Consider the following 15,916-nt stretch of genomic DNA (forward strand, 5'->3'; position numbering starts at 1 on the left):
ACACACTGACACACAAACACACACTGACACACACACACACACACACACACACACACACACTGCATAAACAGCTGAAATCGGACCCCGTTGAATACCTGTTGTTCTCAACAGGTAAAACGTGATCACAGTTTGTGACGCAATTAAAGCATGTTACAGTAGAGCACCTGTGCTGCACGTGCGAACAGTGAGTCTCTTTCCTCTCTGGAGCAGCGATATGAAGAGTTTGAACTGGAAACTCCACTTAAAGAGGCATAAGGTAAGAACAGCTGTACAAATAGGCCATGTCGGGTCTATCATTTCAAACGAGTATTATCGAGTAGGTGGTCCGGCTGGTGTAGAAGGAGCAGGAAGGCGTGTGCTACCGTGAAATCTCTGGGGTTTTTTTTCTGTTATTGAACGTTTACCTTCGTGTTTTACGTATTGAATTGAAAGTCATATTAATTGAAAGAAGATGAAGGTATGTCGCCGACTTCGAAGAGTTCTTGCTAACGTCAGAGCCGGAAGGTCGTTAATGTCTAAAGTAGCGTAGTTAGACACCGGGATAGTGACTAAGCTTCCCCTGACTTTGATATGTATGGTAGTTGAAAAGTTAACGTCTTTAAAAACACAAATGAGATCTAACTTTCCCCCTTTTCCATTTCTAAATAAGGGTTACTGATAGGCAAGCCTCCCCAAAACGTAGAGGCTAACACCAAGCATTTATCTTTCAAAATTAAAGCCTATATAATCAGACCATAGTTTAACTGTAGTTCATAATTTCTAGTACCATGAAATCTTTATGCTAGAAAAATATAACAGCGTCATGCCCGTCGATGCCGTTGGTGTTTATTAGTAAAACTCGTCGACGTTTTAGGTTCAACGTTAAATTTCATTCAAATGAATAAAATATATTACATGTTAAATATTATAACATATCACTTCTTAGAATTATGTTTTGTGACTGGATCACGACATCCCTACTTTTTTATTACTTACAGTACATTTAGTTATATTAGTTCCTCATTACTCACAGTTGAACATGGATGAAAAGTGGCACTGACTGAACATCCCATAAAATCCAAAGTACTTTTTCTTTTCAAGAGGGTATTCTGTGCTCCTTCAGTACCTCAGTGAGAAGAGGATAGTGACATTAGGCAGTCATTGACTGTCACTGACAAGAGATATGTTTGCTTTTCAATATGAGATGTAATGTCACTAACAAGCCTGCATCAAAACTAAGGAGCTCTCAAAACCCTCTTCTGCCAGGAGCAAAGACACATTGATACTGTTTCACAATAGATTGTCAACATTTCAAAAATAGGACAGCTTGTTGGAAAACAGTATAATTTTGTCCTTGCCTCTCCAGTTTTTATAACATGAAATGAAGCATTGAATTCAAGTGAGAAATGGCAGCTAGTAGCAGCAATGAGGCTTACCCAGAATACACAAATAGTTATTCTTCCAAGTGGTGACAAATGGCATGATCCCTAGTGTCTCAAATTTTAAATAGGCTAACATAGATTTTGTAAAGACGCTTCTGCTGCACAAGTGTTAACCAACCGCCCTCTCCCTGTACTTTCCAACAGCTGCTATGCCTCACTCTGTGCATTCCACATAAGCCGACCCACACAGTACACAAATGTAGTAACCTTTCCATTTCAGTAGATGGCTAGATGAGTGCATCAAGCTGAGCTGGACAGCTTTACCTTGACTTTAACACCTGATGTTCTGTTTTGACAGGTACTCAGATCAGTTGGTGGAACAACAGAGGATTTTTAACCCACTTAGCTGAAGTGCTAAAAGTGCTAAAATGGTTAGACAGTTAATGAATTTGTCAATCAAAGACCAATAACTTATCTCTCAAATAATTTTTTAATCAAAAAATCCCAAACACTGGAACACCAGTAGCTTCTAAACTGTAAGCATTTGATTCTTTTCTTCGTCTTGTATGACAGCAAACTAAATATCTTTGGATTTGGGCTGTTGGTTGGACAAAACAAAACAGATCAACAATGAAAATAATCATTAGTTGCTGCTTTACAATCAACAGTACAACAGCAAACATCAAAAGCAGTTACAGCAAAGTAACTCAACAGTATAAGTATGCACAGAATAAGAGGTCAAGCCATCACCTGACATGCCTGTGAGTACTTTGTTGTACTGAGGAGCTGTCCAGGGTGGTTCTACCTGCAGCTGAGATGCTTCTGTTCTAGTTAAGCAGTCCAGAAAGACCAGAATAGTCTGAGAATACTGCAAGATGCCCCTGTCAGCCATGCAACCTTTATCAACAGTCAGGCTCATCAAGTCATGGGGAGGGGATGCGCACATTCTTGGTTGACCCCTGCAATGACCAAGTCCTTCATTGTGGATTTAGAACATCCTCAGAAAGAGAGAGAAGTTGGTAACAGGATACTGTAGACTTTGATGGACAGGTAGGATTAGCATCATGCATTGACAGGGAGCCATGATAGAGCAGGTGAATCCATTGTGAATCCATAGGCTGTAGCAAAGTCCTTGTGCTGCTCTCTGAGTGGAAGTTGTGCGTTGTGTTTTCTCCTCAAAGCTGGTAGATGTATTTAGTATTACTTACTTCTTTAAAACATTGAAAATGCTGATCCTAATAGTGATGGTGCTCTTCAATTTCCTTGTGTTGGGGGACAGTTATGCAACACGAGGCATAACGTAGCCTATCACAGAACAGAAGTTGTTTCTCTCTGTCAGATTTAACTTCTTAGCTGACACAGAAGTCTTACCTGTTGTTATAGCATTGACAGGGACATGCCCAATAGCCTCAGGTTGTTGGTCACCATTGCCAACTGGATAGCAAAGTGAAAGAAGGTCCCATTTCCCCCATTTTCTTGTCGATGCGCTGCCGAGTGGTGGCCTGCAGGTTGGCAGTAGCAAAAATGAAGAGGTGACCCCTACACTGGAGTAGAGCGATTAAGCATGGATGAGGTGCCACCTCTGTTTGCTCCACTGTTTAAATCTGAACTGTATTGCAGAGCAGCAGTGCAAGTGCTTTCTTTACCACTAATAGGCCTGCAAATTAAGTGAAAGCACTCATGGTGCTGTGGCACTGACAGCGGAGCTGGTAAGGGACAATGGCAACAACCAGTGCCTCATTAGACCAATTAATCCGTGTCCATAATGTCATTTTTGGTGCTTAAGAAATGGGAGCGAAACTACTCCAGTCATTTAATGCAGCACACTTCCAATATGGTGGAATTCCTGATGAAAAAAGATATTTAAAAAGCCTTTGAAATAATTTAATGAATTATATTAAAACTTCATCTGCCCATCAGTTAAAGATAAAATTATGTAAATTGATAATTAATTAGCACATTTATGACCATTGTGTTGCTTCTGTACTGAAAGTAAAGTGTCTGTAAAACCAAAATGCATTGCAGTACAAAATAATGAAAGTAAAACTGTATCTTAGAGTAATGTGAGACACTGTTATTAACTCCCTAAAATAGATTTGGCATTCATCCTACACCAATGTAATTAGCATTTGCATTGACTGATACCAAAAGAATGTGTTCCAGGCTATGAGTTATTTCTGGCCCTCATGCTGCCTGGGGTTTCTTGTCCTTGTATCAATCCAGTGTAGGACCTCGGCCGTTTGTCTACCTCCCATCTCCTACTGCTCTCTCCTCACCAAAATCACCCTCAACACACTGATATTAACTCTGCTTGTTTAATCTATAGCAGCACTGGCACATTTAACATCTGATTTCTCTGGTGACCTGTTCTTTCTCCACGTTCACGTTAGGCTTTTTAAGTGCGTATAATAGAGCTTAGGTAAAAAGTTATCCAGCTTTGTGGAGCTCTGTTATTGTGACAGATGCTTTGGTAGGTACATGTCAAGGAGTGTGGATTAATGGAGATAGAAAGACACAGGTCATACAGACGAGACTGATTTCCATCTCAAAGCAAGAGATTTCCCAGTTTCAAACTTTTCTTGCACAGGTTCCTTATTCTGTATTTCTTCCATTTGAAAGTAAAAGTAACTTGGTTTTGACCACTGCCCCAGCTTGTCATATTTACCAAAGTAATCAAATTCTCCTTGTCTTCTGTTTCTTCTGTTAATGTAGTGAGATATTGCTTTAACCCTATGCTGTCTGTTACTCTGTATCTCCAATAGCCTGTCAGACTCTGTTACACATTACCTTTCAGAAAGATGTTATCATCCCAACCATCCCCCACATGGAGCCTGTCACTGAATGACACAGCCCACAACACAACCAATCTGTTGGGCTGGCTACTCTGTACAACCACATGCCTTCTACAGTCTACTAAGTTTAAAGTGCAATTTGGATCCCTGTGCGAAGTCCATGACAAAAGAACAGTTGGTTTTATAGTACTGGCGGCCCTCCCGGACTCATTACTGAGCTAAAGACATCCCCTTTTGTGTAAGTGTGCTTTGTGTGTACAATTCCTGGTTTCCAGGTTGCAAAGGGAACTATATCAAAAACAAAGGGAAGGAAATGAAAGCAGCAATATTAAGACAACACTTGACAAGGTTGAACAAATTAGTAGATTATTAATATGCTACTGTGTCAGAGCAAGGATAACTGTTTTGGGAGTCATTGCGTTAAAAATATCTTTATTGTGGTGGATCATGTTTGGGTAGGAGGGATCGTTTTGCCCCACTGGGCCAACCTCGTGGGCAGCAGATGAGCCAGAGAGACTTGTGTGTGTGTGTGTGTCTGCGTGTGTGTGTGTGTTGCTCTGCTGAGCTGTGAGCAGAGGAGCCCCGCCAGCCTGCTTGCTCTAACTGTGCTCTGCACACACTCCAGTCCAACAGCTTGTCTCTTCTCTCTGCTCCAGATGATGCCTTGGATTTAGCTGGCCCACATGAGTGATATGAATAACACACTGGAGGAAATACACACTTCTGGAAGCCTCGGAGATAAAGTAGAGATTTTTCAGAGTGGCAAGGGTAATGTGAGTGGCTTTCCCAGCCCAGCCCTCATCCCTTTGCGAGCTCCTTTACTAACACCAAATGCCCAGAAGAGCAGGACTACGCTCTGCAAGGGAAACAGGTATGACTCATTTTTCTTTAAACTTGCCATGAACGACGCCAGTCTGTTTATAGGATTAAAAATTTCAGTTACACTAAAACTCAAAGTAGCATTTTCTACTCTACACTTTACAATGTCAGCTACCCTGCAGAAGAATAGTACACTCTTTGTATTTGCAGGAGCGAGACACAGAGGTCTATTTGAAAGCTGTAGTGTAGACTTTGTACCTGTAAACACAATTGGCTCGGTCCGCATGCAGCTGTCAATGAAATGTAATGTATTATTTCAACAGTGCGGTTAAAGACCTGGAATCAAATCAAGCACCTGTTAGTTTGTGGGAGATAATTAGTAACCCAGTAACTGTTGTTTTTACAGAGCAGTAAAGAAAGTGTCAGTCAGAGAACAGCACCTCTCAGAGACTAAGGCCCTCTCATGTGCAAGTGTGCTGAAATGCCAGTCTTTCTTACCATATCATGATGGTAATGGGATGTTGCGTTATGAATGATCTGTGTATGTAATTTTTGTCTGACTGATTTAAGCATGAGAAGATTACAGTGACATGCTAAATGTGTTTTAATAAATAAAGAACAAAACATGGACCATTTCTACTGCGTAGTGCCAAACGCACAGATTGCAATGATGAATCCCTAAGTGGTTGTAAAAGGTGACAGTATCATAATATTTTGTGACTATGATAAAATAATTCCTTTACATATTGATGATTAGATTTTTGATTGTAGTATGGCTTACTTTCCTCCAGCCAGCAGTTCAAGCGCTGTCTGTGTCTGTTAGCAACTGCTGTATCTTATAGTGGTGAAGTCAGGGGCGGCTAACACGCGCATTATCTGCCATCTTATCAAAAAGCTGTTGGCGATTGGGGCGTGTCGTCTGGTAGTTGAGAGCACAAGGGGTCCAAGCAGAGACAGCCTTGTGTTTCTGTCAGATCTGTCAGTTTGTTTATCACTCGCTCCATTTATACTCCTCATTCCTGTGCATAGGACAGAAGCAGAACCAGCATTGTGTTGTAACAGCTCTCTAATGTACAAGTTGTGAAATCGGTCTAATACATAGTTGCAATGTCACAGTGTATAATGACTCTTGGGGGCCAATTCAGTCTGACATGCTTAGTAATTTTGAGAACTATGCAAACTCATATAGAATTTAAAATCAAATCTGAACAATGTTTAGCTCATTGTATGAAACATCTGTTTAGTTCTCTCACTGTGTCTAATTTTTTTTTTGTTCTTCAGGAGCAATAAAGAGGGAGAGGATTCATTCTCCTCTCCTGTTCCAAACCCTTTCCCTGAGCTTATCCCCTCAACCCTCTCCCCCTTTGTCTCTGAATGTTTATTACCATGGACCAAAAGTAGTGCATCTCAGGTAAGTGTTCCATTTACAGTACTTGAGGCCATTTGTGACACAAAGAGGCATATTATTTGAAAAAAAAGAGGCCTAACTGTTGTAAGCTTTTCCATATGCTACCCCAGGCAGCAAAGTCATGCAAACTCTAATTGAAACAAGTGCCAGAAAAACAACAGCAGGACATACAGCATTTAGATTTAATTAAATGCATAGTTACATGATGTTTGGCTTGGGATTTGTCTGAAATGTCAGGGCATATGGATAGTTGAACCAGTTATGTGAGTATGGAAATGAGTTGCAGTGAGGAGATGATAAAAATGTTGTGCCAGCACATACACACAATCTGCGCACACACGTTATTACTTTTGAGAGTCCAGATTTTTAATATGCACACTGTACAGTGACCACTAAACCACATAAAATTAAGCAATACATATGAAGTGCGATACCACCTGTAGATATTGAATTTGAAATTTGATCACAACTTCACGGTTTACCGAGGAAATACCTGGCCTAGTGCCCAACAGCCACTCTTGTACGTTTGTTTTAGCACAGGGTGTGTGATTCGTCATGCACTGAATGTCGAGAAGTACCTACTGGTGCTGGAAAAGCTTTCACTGCAATCTCAATGTTGAGCCAATTTTGGCAATGTAATTTATGTGGATTTTAATAAGATAAAAAAAATAAAAAACCCAAATTGCTCAACAATTGACTGCTCTCTAAGCCCCGCCCCTCCTTGTTACTGTCACTATGCCTGACAAGCTTTCAAATCTAGCACAGCACATATGCAGTTGACAGTAATGGTAAGAGTTTTACTACCTGAAGTTTATAGTAACTTTGGAAACAGTATCTTTTTTATTTCACACAGAAGTTGAAAGGCTACTCATTGCTGGCCAGCAACTGTTGATTTTGTCAGCTTAAATCACAAGTGTCACTGGCAGACTTTTTCAGTTGTTACTCGACAAGTTGACTGAAAAACACAGTGTGACTGCAGCTGAATATTTACGAAACTTCACTTCAAATTCTTTAGAGACTGAGTACCACTCTTAGTACAGCCACACCCACACTGTTTCAAGATGTGAAGAAATCCAAAGCTTGTGCTTAGTTACTGTTGCTAAGGTATGATTGGACAATGGCTGTTTGGGGGCAGGGTGGCTTTGTGAATTATCAATTACCAGCAAATTGGAACACATAAATCTTAGTCATAAATATTTTGTGTATTTTTTCTAATTACCTTCTGAGAAGATAAATTTACTAATTAGAGAGTTTTTGTCAAACCACCATTGTGTTCTAAACCTATTGTTGCTTGCCCATAAAATCTAATGAACTTGTAATTTTAATGCAGGTGATACACATATCATAATAGATAATCATTCACTTAATAAGATTCTCTTTTTTAACCAGTGAGTGCAAGTCAGTAAAAAATGTATTATTATGTACAGCAAAAAATTATTTAACTTGACCCTCTGATCTGTAGTTGATTTGTACATTTATAGAGAACTCGCTGTCAAATTCTAAAAAGAGAGCACATTCATTATGTTGGAAAGCTAACAATTATGGGTCTGCTTCAAAAGTGCATGGCTTTCAGAATGGATTTTGTCTATACATTTTCCAGGGCTGTTAAATTAGTCTGGTTTGTCAACCACTAGATATTTCCTGGATGTGGATCCCTGTAATGTATGCTGGAGTTGATTTCAGGTTTTTCAGTATCTTTGTGGTCTGTGTGTATGTGTATATGTGTGTGTATGTGTAGCAGCAGGGGGCAGGTCAAAGCAATGACTCATAGGAAAGCTAGAAATTACAGAGCTCAGCAGTTACCGACGACTATCAGCAGTATTAGACCTCTGTGTGCGTGTGTGTTGCTTTCAGGTTGAGAATGACAAATGAATACAGAGAGTTGTGTTTTTATGTTTTTCTTTCCCCTTATTTTTTATTTCTTTGTGCTCAGAGTATTTGTGCAAGAATGTGATCAAATTGGTATTTGTTCCTCCTATGCATTGTGGTAAGATTGCTTGATTATCTTACACTGGAGAGTCTCTACTTGAGTCTCCAAAAATCTCAAAAGAGCCCTTCTATTCCCTCCTCACTACACTCAAGGTTTCACATCAGAAAATTAGAGTGATTGCCGATTCTCCTGTGCTCTCACCAGCCTTTTGTGGAGACAGGTCAGGGAATTGCACGGATTTGGCATTTTCTTTGATAAGTGCGAGAGTAATCCTTAGGCTTGTCAGCGAAGGAGCAAAATGACACCCAGTTGACCTCACTCTGCAACAATGTGGCTTCCTTGTTAGTAAATCTTAAAGTGCTTGCTGATGAGACCCTTGTCTGCAACTCTTGGATCTGACAGCCTCTTACTTAGCCTTGTCAGCAGCAGTATTGGGAAGACAAAGGGAGTATGTCAGACTGAACAGTTGTTTTTTTGTGACAATCCTCGTTTCACAGCATTATGACCTCATTTCAGTAGCACCAAAGAAACATCATGACATCATTGTTTCAACTCATCCCTCACCCACCCTTCCAAATTTTCTGTAAAGGAAAATTATCCATTGAGCTTCACTGTGTGTGTTTTTTTGGGGGGTAGTAATTTTCCCATCAGTTACAATTATCTGAAAATAATGATCTTCTACTAGGGACAAGCTTGGACTATAAAATGAGCAGGCTAAGAAACCGTCAGTGACATCTGTTGTGGTATCTCGAGCCGCTCAGTGTCTGACTGAGACCCTTTGCTTGACATCGCTTTAAAGCTGTTTCACTCGTGAGAGTCTGGCCTATCTGAGCCCCCTGTTAGCCTTGTGTTTGCAGTGTCACGGTACATTTCCATAACAAAAACCACCAAGTAAGGACGGCCACATTATGTCAAGGAGTCACAGCCTCCAGAAAACTGTATGTCTGAATACATATAAGTGTGTAGTCACCTAACCTTAACATAAGAAGGCATTGTTATATATACAGTAGGTTGAGACAACTGGATTGTCAGGACAGATCAGTTTCTATGGTGAATAAATCAGTGTGTGTCCTGTACCACCTCAGCTGTTTCAGACATACAACTGTGACATGAGAGGTTACTTTGTGAAATAAAATCCTCCTGCACTTTTGAGTTTGACCTCAGGAAAAGTGCCCACTGGCAACGTCGAAGGTTCTGCTCTTCAGACTGTCGGCTCAGCCACTTCACCACATTACTGCAGACACAAACACAAACTTTTAGCATGACACCATGATTCTGTAAATATATGTTGGATTGAGAAACCTTTTCTTCTTGCATGTTTTTAGTTGTGCGGACAATTTTTTGTTGATGTCGTTGATAATGGCAGTGGAAACTGGCTTTGAGTGCAACATCATGGAAGAATTGGTATATCTTCACAAAACAATGACAAAATAAACAGTTTTTGGGGAAGTCCAAGTGGTTGGCACCACCTCCACTCTCCAGGAATATTGTGGGCAGTCATGCTTGGACTCATACCAGAAACCAGAAACAAACAGACTGTCTGTGTCCAGACGGTGTTGAGTGCTCAGTTCAGCCATATGACTCAGAGGAAATGCTTGCCCCTCTAGAGATGTTATTTCAGATGCAACATGCATCATGTCCGTGTTCTTCACTCTGAGTTTTAGCCCCTCTACAGCAGATGTTACATGGTCATCAGGTCACACTTAATAGATATAAACCACCGATACATGTTTTTTCTACTACTTAATAGTCCATTTGAAAGCTGCTTACTGACAAAACAGAGGTGAGCTGATGAATAATTTGTATTTTACAAACTTGAATCAACATTTGGTTGATGAGCGATCGCTGATGTCACAACCACAGTCTCCAGAAAATGCCAGCAGACATCTTTTTTTATTTTAACAATTGAATTGCTTTAGTTTTCTCTGATTTATCATAACACTGATTTGAGTGGTTAAATATTGCCGTAATTCATTATAATGCAGTACTTAAAGTGAGAATTGAAGGAGTTAGAATCAGAGGAGTCACATAGCTTTCATTCTTTGTGCCTAACAGAGAGTATGTGTTATTATATTATAGAGGAATCAACAGTGTTTTAATAACTATAGGATTTAGATATTGGAAGCAACTTTTAGTCCAGGTCAACCATAAATTCTGTCCTTCTCAATTTTAACATTTATTAATAAGACCAAAGCTAGTAAATTCTATAATGATAACCCACTGCTTCTGCTTTGTCTTGATGAATGTCGATGTTAACAATGCGATTTTTACCAAACTTCAATTTCAACTATGTTTACCAAATATACAAGGTGTGGTATTATTCTATGGCTTAACTGTGGTCTGTGGAATGACAGGTGCAGATGCTGGTCTCGTTTAAACAGCAACAGCCAGGGATTAAACTGTGATGGTAGCGTGATGTGAATAGGTCAATCGCAGAATGTGTTGTCATTATACCATGTCAAACACAAGTTGCACCTACCCCTCACTCTTCCTCTATCTCTTTCTGAAACACAAACACACTATACACAGACAAATATGCTGTATTCACCCTATTGTATGATCTTATCAGAAACAGACGTTACTAAATACTATGTGAATGCATGGAAATCCATTTCTCACTGAAATGGTCAATCGTCAGTGAGGTAGTGCATTAAGCTGCAGTTCCTCTAATGACAACTCGAAACTGATTGCATCTACCTCATTCCTTGCCCCACCCTTTAACCAAATCTGAAGTTTTCAGCATGAGTAATGGCCAAGAAATGGAAGCGAGTAGCAATGGTGGAAGCAAGTACATTGTACTATACTGTACAAATACAATTTTGTACTTTTTGTCAGTTTCATGAGTGCCAGTCAGTTTTTCTTTTGATGAAGCTTGCTTTGTTTGTTTTTGATTACTTGCTTTGTGCTTGCGTACTTTTGTGCTTTGTGCTTTTTTTTATCTTTAAACATTCACTTTATACCTCTCCACAAAGCTCACAAGTTATGGAATGACAAAGACAAGGAACAATCTTTAGTTGTAAATTCTAGAGACTTTGCTTTATCCAGTTGCCTGGGCAGAGGCACAGCCTTAAAGGCTAAATTCAGAGAACAAAAGTCCTCCACAGATAGGATTATAACATGACTGGCTATGTCCTTGCTCTGCAAGATGTAAACTGATATGTGTCTCTGGCTGTTTTCAAGTTAGTATACTGTAAACCCCCCTGCCCAGAGGTCGGTATACACAGTGTACCTGCATATGAGCACCATTGCACCTCTGGTTGCTGTATTGTTGCTCTGACAGAGCCTGCAAGGGGGTCTTGATTGAATCAGCTGTGGTCAAATGTGTCTGGAGCTGGCTTTGTTATGAGAGTTGTGGAGACTCTGTTATCATTCTGGCTCCATTAATTCCAATTCATTTTAGCTGTGTGATAACTAGCAGCGTCTGTTTGTCTGTGCTCTCACAAGTCACTGTGCTATGTTTCCAGATAAACATGAACCCTGTTGTGGGAGGTTCTTCTTTTCCTGTCTGTTCTCATGAGTTGAAAGAGAGGACAATGATTGGTGCCAAATTTCCACATTCAGTGCTGTGTACGATAAATATAATAACATATACTGCACATGTCTATAAGGAAATGAGATGTAAGAAATATAGACCCATGCTTATGTTGAAATGCAGTGTACTGGATTTTTCTAGTAGCTTTACAAGTTTTTGTTTTGGTGACAGAGAAGTTTTGCAATATACAGTAGCTGCTTTATCTCTCTGGGATGCACTTTAGCAAAATCACTAACCCAAAATATTCTCATTCTGACAACTTTCACATCACCACTAATATTTAGTCTAGATAGAATTGAATCTAACCACATTGTCTTAAAATGAACCAGATATACAGTATTGCCATATAAGGCTGAACGAGTTTGGGTGAGTGTGATCTTCATCAGACAGTGAATTCAGGCTCCTTGTGGTCTATGATTGTTTCTCCCTTATCTATCTCTCTACCTTTTTAATAGCTTTATTGAAGATACTGAACCCCAAATTGCCCCTGATGCCTGTTCCATCAGTGTATTAGAGTACATAGGTGTGATGTGTGAATGTGGCAAGTATTGTAAGGTGCTCTTAGTAGACAGTAAGACTAGAAAAGCGCTATATAAGTGCAAGTCCATTTACCATCAACCCATTTACATCATCTGATATCGTTTGCATGCTGTAACTTGTGAAATGTCTCCTCTAATATATTTCCATATTGTACCAGTAATAAGTTATTTTAAAATAGAAATAGAATAGCAATCTATAGAAAACTATGTAAACATATATTTGAACTAAAATCTAACCCTCAACCTTTACAACTTTGACTTTGATCTCGAGTTTCTAATAATCAAACGCTAAGTCCTGAGCCTAGAAAGTGGGTGTGTTCTGTAAAGATGGCACACTTATATTTACAAGGCCTCTTTGTCTTGTCTTACAGTAAAACAGATGTGGGCTATAAATTGTGGCTGTGGGAGTAAGGGCTATTTTGGATGCCTATTTCTCTCTTTCTCTCTCTCTCTCTCTCTCTCTCTCTCTCTCTCTTTCTCTCTCTCTCTCTCTCTCTCTCTCTCTCTCTCTCTCCCTCTCTATCGTGACCATATTAAATTAAAATACAGTAGTAAACTACTATATATCAAAAATCTTCTGTTAACACAAAACACCAATCAAAAATATAATTAATATCATGATATGTACTTCTAGCCTACATACCATATACTTTCAAATAGCACATACTTATGTGCAAAATTTGAACTAAATTAACTTTAAATTGTACACTGAATAGCAGAAGAAAGAAGAGAAGCGCTATAGTACAACACTAAAGTTTCTTGTTATTATGCATCCGCGCCGGCAACAGCCAGAGCCAGGCATATTGTTTTTGGGTTGTCATTCTGTACGTACATATGTCTGACTGTCCGTCTGTCCGTCTGTCCGTCTGTCCGTCCGTCCGTCCGTCCGTCCGTCCGTCCGTCTTCAAATGGAAACAATACCTCAAGAATGCCTTGACGGAACTTCTTCATATTTGGCACAAACATTCACTTGGACTCAAGGATGAATTGATTAGATTTTGGGGATCAAAGGTCAAGGACATGGTGACCTCACAAAACACGGTATTGGCCTTGTGGACGCAATATCTCCATGACACCTTGAGGGAATTTCAAATTTGGTACAAATGTTCAGCCGGATTCAAGGACAAACTGATTAGACTTTGTTGGTCAAAGGTCAAGGTCACAGTGACCTCAGAAAACACTTTTGCTCAAGACTTCACACAGCAATAATATAATTTCACGCAAATGGGTAATATTTTATATAATTCGGGATAAACAGGGATGTAACCTGAAACTAGCCTGAGTGGCGGAGTAGTATTACACATTACTTGGCTTTTTATGGGGATATAGCAGATGGCAGATATCAGTAATAATGATCGTAGCAATATAAATAAATTGAAGAAATAAGACAATAAATAAAGTGAAGGGCTGATGTAGATCAAACAGATCAATCAGTATTTTCCTCAGTGCACTCTTTAATTTTTTTAAATTATCTAAACAGTTACTAAACTGCAGATTGTTTAATGATCCCTTTTTGCCAATGTTTAAATCTAATGTCAGTACAAATTATAAAAACATTTATGCAAAAGTTTCTTAATGTTTGTTATTATGTCAGAGACTTAAAATAGCCATGTTGTGTCTGGCTACAAATTCAGTATAAACAATCTGACACATGGACTTTCTGGGAAATCTTTCTGCCTCTTTGCTGTGGTTTTGACATTATCACTTGGCAGTATTTGTTACTTTGATTCCAAGTATTTTAGCTTTCTCTGCCCTGTATATTTTCACTCTGTTCACCATGAGAAAAACACTTTTTCTTTTTTTCAATTTTAGTTTTGTTTTTCGAAAAGAGAGAAAAGGAAAAAGCTTTTACATTCCCAAGGACAAAGGAGGAGTTTGTGTTGTGGGGAGGCAACATGATTTAGTTTCTCACACTTTCGTTGTGAGGAATCTCACTGTAACTGGTTTTCCGTACTATCCTACAGGGTTGCTGTATAGAAAAAAGTATTTTGTTTTAAATACCATATATATTTATTATTATATTTAGAACCATAATTTGTACATTATCCTTATTTTCAGTTACCATGTATGGATATTTTTCATGTAATGAATTGTGCACCTAAGGCAGAAGCATGAATTTCCATGCGAGAAGAGTCACCTTGCCTGCCATCACACCACTTTGTCTGCAGAAGCGGGTAGGAATCGTAGCTTGATTTCCTCTGTACTACCTCTTTAACTTAAAGCTTTTTCCTATTTATTAATGAACCACAGCTTTCCATTCCTGATCGGAGATTGTTTTAAATTTAAACTGTTTTTTCGGATGTTGCTGGATGGGCACTGACAGGGCTAATACATGTTAAACTTTCCAAAGTTTTTATCTGCATAAATATGTTCATATTCTGATTACATACTCTGTTCACTACAGTTTGCCTGTGCTATTGTTAGTTGTTGAAAAACTGACTTTCCTTTCCTTTTCACTGTTAGCTCACTATGAAGCACCTTTTTCAAGTCAATCTTTGACACAAATGCAAGATGTCATTTGAAAAATGGTGTAATAAACTAGGAAAATAGCAAGCTGTCACTGGACTCTGGAAATATGCTGAAATGTAAAATACGCAGTTCAGTTAAATAAGGAGCATAAATGCTGAACGAAGAAGCCACACGTTAAGTCAGAATATTAATAGACTGTTTTCTTTGTGTTGCCTGTGGAGCCGTACTTTACATTGGTAGGACATACTTAACTGGAGTGTTTGTTGTGTGACCTCTAAGACTTGTCCATGTTCAAAACATCAGTTGATCTGTTCAGCAACAATATAAAGGGACAAGCCACGATTAGGAATTTACGTTAGAACTGCTCCATTATTTCTTAAGGATTTGATGATAAGATTATTGCTTTCTATTTTATCGCGGCTTGCTCCAAGATTTTACTTTGACAATGGGCTCTTTAAACTGTGTATCATACTAACAATGAAATAACTTTTTACTGCTTTGATGTCCTAATTACTTACACTTTTTTCATTTTTATCAAGCCACCACCAAGTATCTTTTTGATCCCAGTTCTGAGTAAAACAAGTTGTGCCAATCCAATTCCAACAAACTAGGCAGAATGAAAATTAGGCCAAATAATATTTAATTACTGTATGTTCACAATAGTAACCCCTCCAGCAGCTCACTATCATTTTTGCTGTATAAAGTAGCATCTAATTTTCCAGCCTGCTTATCAATGACGCTTGATAAGATTTGTCTTCTGTTGTAATTCATGTCCTCATTGGTGAATACTCTGTAAGGCAAATGGTATTCTGGCTATTCCGTTGTACCTCTAAGTGGTCCAATTCTGTTTCGGCACTCAGAGCCCAGTAACTTAGTTCATGTGTAGAAGCCAACAAGTTTAATCCAACAATAATATAGTAGACAGTGCAACTAGCTCCTGGTCTGGCCATTAAAGAGAAAGTTCTATATGAAGTTGAGGCTGTCAGTTTTTCAAGTGTTCTAGCAGTGAGGAGCTGGGAGGACATTTCTCAGTGGTTGTCTTAGCTAGACAAGGCTGGAGGCCATC

At 39.1% G+C, this 15,916-nt stretch overlaps 1 protein-coding gene across 4 annotated transcripts in view; it reads left to right on the top strand.

The window, feature by feature from the left end:
• The first annotated feature begins 104 nt into the window (after positions 1-104).
• grb14 (growth factor receptor-bound protein 14) overlaps positions 105-15,916 on the top strand; it is a 30,862-nt gene continuing 15,050 nt past the window's right edge. The window contains exons 1-3 of one of the 4 annotated variants that reach the window (XM_056389694.1): positions 105-256; positions 4,810-5,024; positions 6,254-6,383. In XM_056389694.1, coding sequence (XP_056245669.1) covers positions 4,837-5,024; positions 6,254-6,383 — 318 coding nt within the window. In that variant the 5' untranslated portion in view covers positions 105-256; positions 4,810-4,836. Of the gene's footprint in view, positions 257-4,173; positions 4,392-4,718; positions 5,025-6,253; positions 6,384-14,320; positions 14,556-15,916 lie in introns of those variants that run through there. The other 3 variants (XM_056389696.1, XM_056389695.1, XM_056389698.1) reach the window with 3 other exon arrangements.

The sequence above is a fragment of the Seriola aureovittata genome, chromosome 11 (genome assembly GCF_021018895.1).
Source record: "Seriola aureovittata isolate HTS-2021-v1 ecotype China chromosome 11, ASM2101889v1, whole genome shotgun sequence".
Lineage (NCBI taxonomy): Eukaryota > Metazoa > Chordata > Actinopteri > Carangiformes > Carangidae > Seriola > Seriola aureovittata.